General features: G+C 40.8%; 1 protein-coding gene across 1 annotated transcript; it reads left to right on the top strand.

Annotated features, from left to right (window-relative positions):
* The first annotated feature begins 1,267 nt into the window (after window positions 1-1,267).
* tusc2b (tumor suppressor 2, mitochondrial calcium regulator b) lies at window positions 1,268-6,006 on the top strand. The gene is made up of 4 exons (XM_033625863.2): window positions 1,268-1,415; window positions 2,290-2,535; window positions 4,775-4,895; window positions 5,090-6,006. Exons 2-4 carry the CDS (start codon window positions 2,387-2,389, stop codon window positions 5,153-5,155), a joined length of 336 nt encoding a protein of 111 aa, XP_033481754.1. The 5' UTR covers window positions 1,268-1,415; window positions 2,290-2,386; the 3' UTR covers window positions 5,156-6,006.
* Window positions 6,007-8,132: the final 2,126 nt, after the last annotated feature.

Here is an 8,132-nt window from a genome sequence, read left to right as displayed (position 1 = left end):
TGGGTTGTTTTAATGTCATTGTTTAAATTGTATATGAAGTACTAATTTGGATAGAATGCGCTCAACCAGTGGTCCACATTCTAGTGTGGTAAGTATATGGATTTAAGTTTGTGGACTCCACTCATATGTGACAGTCAAAACCATGGGCATTTATGTGCTGCTGTAACAGTCTCCGCTGTTGGGAGGGCAAGATTTTAGAACCTGGCTGCAAAAATTGCTTTTAAAGAGCCACAAGGAGACTAAGGTCAGTGTTCAAATTCATCTCAAAGGTGTTGGAGGGGGTTAAAGTCATTGTATGTTGCGGAAGGAGAAGAAAAGGCGGTCCAAGGCACTCTGACAATTAAAAAGCTTTATTAAACAGGCTAGTTCATATAGAACAGATAAAAATTACCAACATGTTTCGGCCTGAGTCGGCCTGAGTCAGGGCAAATCCTATTTTCAGATAAAAATTACCAACATGTTTCGGCCCGAGTCAGCCTTCGTCAGATTTGCCCTGACGAAGGCTGACTCAGGCCTAAACATGTTGGTAATTTTTATCTGTTCTATATGAACTAGCCTGTTTAATAAAGCTTTTTAATTGTCAGAGTGCCTTGGACTGCCTTTTCTTCTCCTTCTTCATTATGCTTCCTCGCTGAGGACCAAAGAGCACCTGCAGCTTTTAACATTTTTTACCTTTTTGAACGCCACTGCCCTCCTTCCTTTGTCTTTTCATTGTATGTTGCATTTGGGTTTCCCCAGATCAAAGAGCCTAGGCCAAACCAAGGCCATAGCCATGAAGTCAATATTGCCGGGGGTCAGAATTAGAAAAATCATTTCCAATATTTCAATATTTTGGGAGAGGAGGAGGCATTTTGAGCATATTTGAGGGATGTGTCCCCCCCAGTTTATACTATGATTACTGCCCTGGTCCAACCCTGAAAAACAGCCACACACAAGGATATGAGGTGTCCATATACTTTTGACTATATAGTGTACTATAGACCGTTTCAAACCAGACAACATAAACATTCTAAATGGGTCCCTTTGTATTTCCTGTTTGAATGTATGTTAATGCAGAAGCTGACAGGAAGTAAACAGGGACCAAAGTTGTTGCCCTAGCAACAGAATGAAACGGTCCATATTGTTCTTTTTCAGTGTCAGTCAGACAGTATATTTATTAATTAATTTATTAATTTACAATATTCCTCTTCAGTACACTCCAGCTGCTGTTTCCCTCTTGTCCATGTGGTGGCGGTAGCTCACCTCGGTCTGTTCACCAGCTGCTAGACAAAAAGACGTAGAAGAAGAAGAAGAACGTTGGTTAGCATAAACAGCTAGCGTATCTGTGTGTGTTATCTTCTACAGATTTAGCAACCCAGCAAGACAAATTCAACAAACAACATTTCATACCCGCGAACACATCAAACCTACTTTCGGTATGTTGTTAACCAACTAAGCGGAAGCGGCAAACGCCATTTAGCATTTGGCAGCGTCAGTAAACGTTATTTTGTGAACCAGATAGAAACATGTTGACCTGGCTAATGCTAGGAACAGAGAGCTAAGTGTCTTCAGCTAGTGATAATGTCAGCAGCCAGGACATAATGTGACACAGCAGCAAGTGAAAATAACGCACACAGGACCGTTTTCTTAACGGTCCTGTCGGTTGAAGCTAGCTAGCCGTTAGCCGTCCTGTTCAGATAACCTATGCTAATGGTACCGAGACCCCTAGACTCCAAGCAGAGCTGGCTAACGTTACTCAGGATTTTTGTTGCTTTTAAACAACAATTCTACCTGATAATAACGGTACATAGAGGGATAGTCAGGGTTCAGACGTTGGCAGGCTTTGTATTGCATTAATTATAATATATACTGTGTGTAATGTTGCCTTGTCTGTTTGCACTGTCATGTACTGGCCTGCTGCATTCTGGCATAAGGACATAGAACACATGACTCAAATCATAACCTAATTGTGGTCGACACTACCCTGGGCTTTGTCTTCTGTTTGTCCTCCTGTATATCTTTATTGTGTCTCTTATGCTGACATAAGCAAGATTTAATTGTTGGCTACAGACGAATGGTATCTACTGTTTTAATTTGCATTGGCTATACTGTAGATACAAATGCACAGATTTTGCAGTGTAGTGTAGCCTATTTCTTGCCTTAGTCATACTTAAGGTGGAGTTAGTGTTCCTGTCTGTGGTGTCGCTCATATGTGATGTTCATTGAAGTTATTTTTTCCCTTTCCTTTCCTATGCTTGTGTTATAATATATTGCCCAAAATGACTCCTTTTCCTGTGTCACTTCTCATAGGTTTCATATTCTGAAGGTCACTTTTCTCCTGGTACAGTAACACTGTAACACCACTGGCAGTCCTGTGACCCAAGAAAATAATGTGCTGCAGCTGAAGATGGGTGGTAGTGGCTCCAAATCCAAAGGATTTTGGCCTTTTTCTGGCTCAGGTAGTACGGACGATCCAACCAAAGATGGAAGCGAGCAGTCAATGGCGAGAGTACGAAGTTTCCCAGGCGCAACACCTTTTGTGTTTACTAGACGAAGGTAAATATATAGATAGTTTCAGCCTTTTTTTCAGATATTATAGCACTTACAGACTGATCCAGACATCATATTGCCTTGAATCCCCATATTGATGCTTCTCTTAGTTCCCAGTAGAGCAGAGTTTTTTATTTGCCGTATTCAGTTATTAATTTGGAGATGAATTTGACCTCCCAGTCCCTTTTGCTTACAAAATGTTCCACAGAAAAATAGCTGCACATTGAGTGCATTTACATGGACATGAATAACCTGTTTATGAGGCTTATCCCGGTTATGATCATAAACAGGTTATTTATGTCCATGTAAACACACCTACTGATGTGATGGCGTCACACAAGCATAGAGTGCAAGCTTTAAACATCCCTCCCAACTTCACTATAAAAGGTGAGCTACTGGGCGAAGTTGTGGGTATGAAGAGGACTATTGGAGTTCGCCAATGTGACTAATGTTCTTGGACAGAGCTTGAGAATATTGTGTAACATAGTGTATTATGTGCTCATTTAAAAAAGCTTTCAAAAAGACTGTCCATAAAGAGACGTACCCTGTTTGCACAGAAAACATTCCCACACATTCACACTCAGACTGTGCTTTTGATACTGGACAAAATGGAGCCATAAATTTACAATGTTTACACAACAGTTCTGACCGATGCGCTGATGCATTATATGATCCACTGATGCATTATACCATAAACCAGGGTTTGTCAGATCGGGTGACCCCTTCAGCCAGTGTTCATGATAATGTGTCCACTTTATCTTCATTCCTGTTGTTTTTACTTTACAGGCATGGACACAAACATGGTGTATAGATGGCACATTTTCTTTTCCCAGGATGGTGAAGGCGTGACCCGCCCTACTTTCCATCTTACTGGCTAAAACTTGTTGCCTTTTTTTGGTTGGGTTGGTTAGGTTTAGACAAGAGGGGTGATATTTGCAAGGGTTGGGTAAGCTTGCCAAAGTAAGCCAATCAGAGACAGAGTAAGACAGAGTGGGGTGGGTCATTCCATCATCCAAGGAAAAATAAATTCCTGCTGATGTACACCACTGTTGCACTGAGGCGTTTGCTCACCATACTCCTCTGACCAAGGCATTTTACCTACATGCAGACAGCCGACTGAATGTTTTGATACCATTTTAGATAAACTACATATTGTAATGGACAAAATTCTGAGGTTCACTGAGCCAAGTCATAAGTAAACTAAGTGGCTTGTTGTGGTTTTATTGGCTTTCTCATTAAAGAGAAACTTTGGTGTTTTTTCAACCTGGACCCTATTATCCTGTTTTTGTGTCCATGTGACTAATAGAGACAACTATTTTTAAAACTGGTCCAGCACTGAGGGAAGCAGCCGCAGCCACAGCAATGAAACATGCTGCAATGTGATCCCTACAGGCAATTCTGCACTATCAATTTATATTCATTAATGCTTGTTTTTGCCACTGACAAGCTCAGATTGTTATTCTAAGTATCTGACAGCACGTTGGAAAGTATCCTACTGAGAAATGAAACATTTTTCCTCACCTTTCGCTGGTCTGTTTGTTTTTGTGATCAAGTCTCACTCAAGGAGAAGTCTCATTTTGAAATATTGCGATGTGGAAACATTAATGAGTTGGAGAAAGGACTTGCATTAAGAGTTTGTCGTGTTGGAGTACAGAAAGTTAAGCTTCGTGTTATCTAAAAGATTTTCAATGTCATGAATGTCATGAAGACCTCTCCTCGAGTAAGGCTTGGTTACACAAAGCCTGGATCAGCAAAAGGTGAAGAAATGCATTTAATTGTTGTTAGACACTTAAAACAACAATCTGAGCCTGTCAGTAGCAAAAACACACACTTTTAATGGATGTAAATTGACAGTGTGTGCACAGTTGCTTGTGGGGATTACTTTGCAGCCTATTTTGCTGCTGCAGACTGTAGCAGTCTCTCAGTGTTTTTTTAAAAAAACTCCACGTCTCTATTAGTTACTTAGACACAAACGTGGGAAAATAAGGTGAGGGTCCAAAAATGCCCGAGTTTCCCTTTAACTTACTCTCATTTTTTGTAACAAATAATGGTACGTCATGTGTACGTGTAATATTCACGTCATCATATGTTGTCATTAAAAGTTAATGATAAAATTCCTTACTGTAATATTTGTAGTACATCTGGTAATGTTGTCACTAACCTGTAGTTTTAGTGCCCTCTGAAGATTTGAGCATACACACATATGTTATCTATGAATGTATAATGAACTCAGTCTCTGCTGCAGCTCTATGTTCTTTGATGAAGATGGTGACTTGGCCCACGAGTTCTATGAAGAGACAATTGTGACAAAAAATGGACGTAAAAAAGCTAAGCTGAAGAGGATTCAAAAAAACCTAACACCTCAGGTGAGGAAATTATAATCTCAAAACTAGGGCTTCACTAGGGCTGGATATCGGTTGTTTCAGTCGATACCTTAAAGCTCTTGATACCTTAAGGCATCGTTATTTTTTAAATGATACCCAGCCCCAGGTTTAACTCACCAACAGGAGCTCTCTGTGATTTCAGTCCAAATAATTTAATCTCTTTTGTCTCCTCCCAGGGAATTATAAAGCTGGAGATCCCTTGCATCCATGTAGATTTCCCAGTTATCCTCTGTGAAGCCTGATGATGCCTGAGCAGCGTCTCAGACAAGCCACTGTGTCAACTCCGTCCTGTGGTTTCCCCTACAGCTGGAAGCCTGAACCACCTTTTAAAACAACATGATCTCTTGATATATTTGATGCCCTTATGTGGACAGGCTGATGCAATGTGTGCTGAGCCTCTGCATGTGATCTGTTTTGGCTTGTGTGCAGTTAGACACAGAATAGGTCACCAGTGAGATCTAGAGGGGTGCCAAGTTGGCAAAACCCTCTCAGTTTACAGATCATGGTTTGTGTGCATGTACGTGTGAATGCGTGTGCAGACACGGGATGAAATGCGACAGAGTCTGGGATTTATCGCAGCAGATTGTTTTCTGGTATGATTCATTGAACTCTAGGAGTTTGAGGAGAACGTAACCAGTTCTTCCCTCTGTCCCGCTCTAGCTATGACCGTGACAGAGGGAAGAACTGGTTACGTTCTTCCCTCTGTCACGCTCTAGCTATGACCGTGACAGAGGGAAGAACGTAACCAGTTCTTCCCTCTGTCACGGTCATAGCTAGAGCGGGAACGTTTTAAGTGCACACTTTCTTTATCCTTTTTTTTTTTCGACACCATCATGACTTGCTTTTTTATGCATGGAACAAGATCTGCTTATCAGTAAATAGCCTAGGGAGTTGACAATCAGTGGCCGTCAAAATCTGAAGTGGATTAATGTCATATGTTGGATGGACTGGCTTCAGTGACCTCAGAGCCACACATGTACACAGCAGCAGTGAGTCTAATGAGAGATCCTGTTGTTTTGTTTGCTGCTTTGGCATAATATGTTTCACTTTTAATTTATTATAACTGTTTTTTAATTACAATATCAAATGCTAATCTGTGTCATGGTCCTTTTTTATATCAACACATTAAAGCTGAACAGTGTAATTAATGACCAGTGTGTAGGATTTAATGGCATCTAGCTGTGAGGTTGCAGATTGCAACCAACTAGATACCCCTCCGCTTACCCTTCCCTTTCCAAGCATGTAGGACAGTGGTTCGCAGCCTCTTTTTGGGTCAAGGACTACTTAATTGATATATATGATGTCACGGACCCCACATTTGATAAGACTTTGCTTCAGGGACCTCCATCTAAAAAGATATTGGTTGTTTATTTAGACCAGAATTGACCTTTTGCTAAGCCCCGCTTCTTTGTGATGGGCCAACAAGCTGTTGGAGTCAAGAAATATTATCATATTTTTGGAAAAATTAAACAGCGATTCCAGAGAGAAGCAGACTGAGGGATCTACAGTCTGTGTTTCAAGGATATATCCAGGATGTTAAAGTGACTCAGCAGCAACAACAGGTTCAAAAGACAAAGATAGTTAGAAGCTAAAGCCGAACTATAGGCTACAGATCACAGTGTGAAAGTGAACCACCACATCACAGTTTGGCTTCACCCCCGTGCTGCTGCCAGCAACAATTATCTGCGATGACACACAGCTGGTTGAATATCAGCAAAGTTTCCCTGCTTCCCTTCACTGGTTCCTGTACAGCAGGGTCGGTCTTTGTTTCACTGTTATAATCGTTAAAAAGCAAAAGCAGCATGTGTATACATTCGGCAGGCTATATCTTCAGTAGCTAGCTAGCTAACCCTACACTTTTCAGGGTTTGATTTTGGTTTTGGGACAGGGAAGAAACGTATACCTTTTTCCAACCTCTCCAGGTAACGAGTATCATTAATACACCACAAAATCCACAAAACCAGCCTGAAAATGAAGGAAATCTGAAATGATTTCATTAGAGTCAATAGAGCACAGCTGTATTGTTGTTGGACCCTGGTCTGAGCCGGCCCGATGCTATGTATGACTGGCCAGTTTGCGGCAGGGGCAGAACTTAGCAAAGGGTCATTTCTATAGTTAACCGATAACAGTTGAGGAAGTGAAACCTAAGATCAGAATAATCAATCTTATGACTCTTAGGACTCACTTATAATTAATTAAATAGCAAAAATCAGCAATTCCCATTTTCTTTTGCATTTACTCTATCACAAGCCGTCAAGATCAAAGGTGAAAGAAAAGCCGTTTATCATCATTGCCTATATAAACTCCTGGGGTAAGAAGAAAGAAAGAAAATGAATAATTATCCATATACTAGGTGGGTTTTTTTTGTGGGAAATATTTACAGAATCTGAAACAGTGGCTTTAAAGGGACTAAAATCCTGATACACACCATATTCTGCTCAGTGAAACTAAAATGTTAAGATAACGGAGGAAAGAAATGTCTTCAGCAAAGTCAAGTGTGTCTTGCTAGGCTGAGTTGTTATTTAACAATTATTTGGCAAGCTCATAAAAGATATTTGTCAAGTAATCTTTTATAACAACAGAGAGCTCAGGTTGTAAATGCAAAAATGAACTGACAGGACCCATTCACCCATGAAGTGGAAATAATGCCCCTGCTGACCTCCACCTGTTATGAAATTAGCCACCTGCAAAGGAAATTGCAGATACAAACCACTGTTGGGAGGCGAAGTGAGTGTATGTGTGTCCGCTAATGAGTGCTGGGTGAAGGTAGGAGAGAAGTGAAGGCCACTGATGCACTCTCCATGGGAAAGAGTTTTCTACAAAGCTGTCTGTGATATTGTTCTCCCAGAGGATAAAGAGGACTGTGCCAAAATCCACTCCACTTTATTGCTTTCATGAAATGATTTTACTCTACACAAGTCTTTGTGCTTTGCTGTACCTCTGGGCGAGCATCTTTTTCAGCTGAGTCTGGGGGGAGACATGGCAGCACAATTACTTTCTGTTGTTTACTTTCACAGAGCTGTAATAATATGCAAGGCCACGAGGTGAATTGCAGTATTGAGGTTAAAAGAAAAGATTTGACTCAGCAAACCACCCGGCGTCTGGCTTTGCTGACTAAAGCCTGAGCACAGTTAAAGATGTGAAGGTTCACCATCTTTTTCCTTGTCATTAAAAAATAATGTGTGAATCATTCTGCTTTTTTTCTTACAAAGATGTGTG

This window comes from Epinephelus lanceolatus, chromosome 1, assembly GCF_041903045.1.
Source record: "Epinephelus lanceolatus isolate andai-2023 chromosome 1, ASM4190304v1, whole genome shotgun sequence".
Taxonomy (NCBI): Eukaryota; Metazoa; Chordata; class Actinopteri; order Perciformes; family Serranidae; genus Epinephelus; species Epinephelus lanceolatus.
Note: the sequence above shows the minus strand (reverse complement) of the source record. Positions and strands in the feature narration are given on the sequence as shown.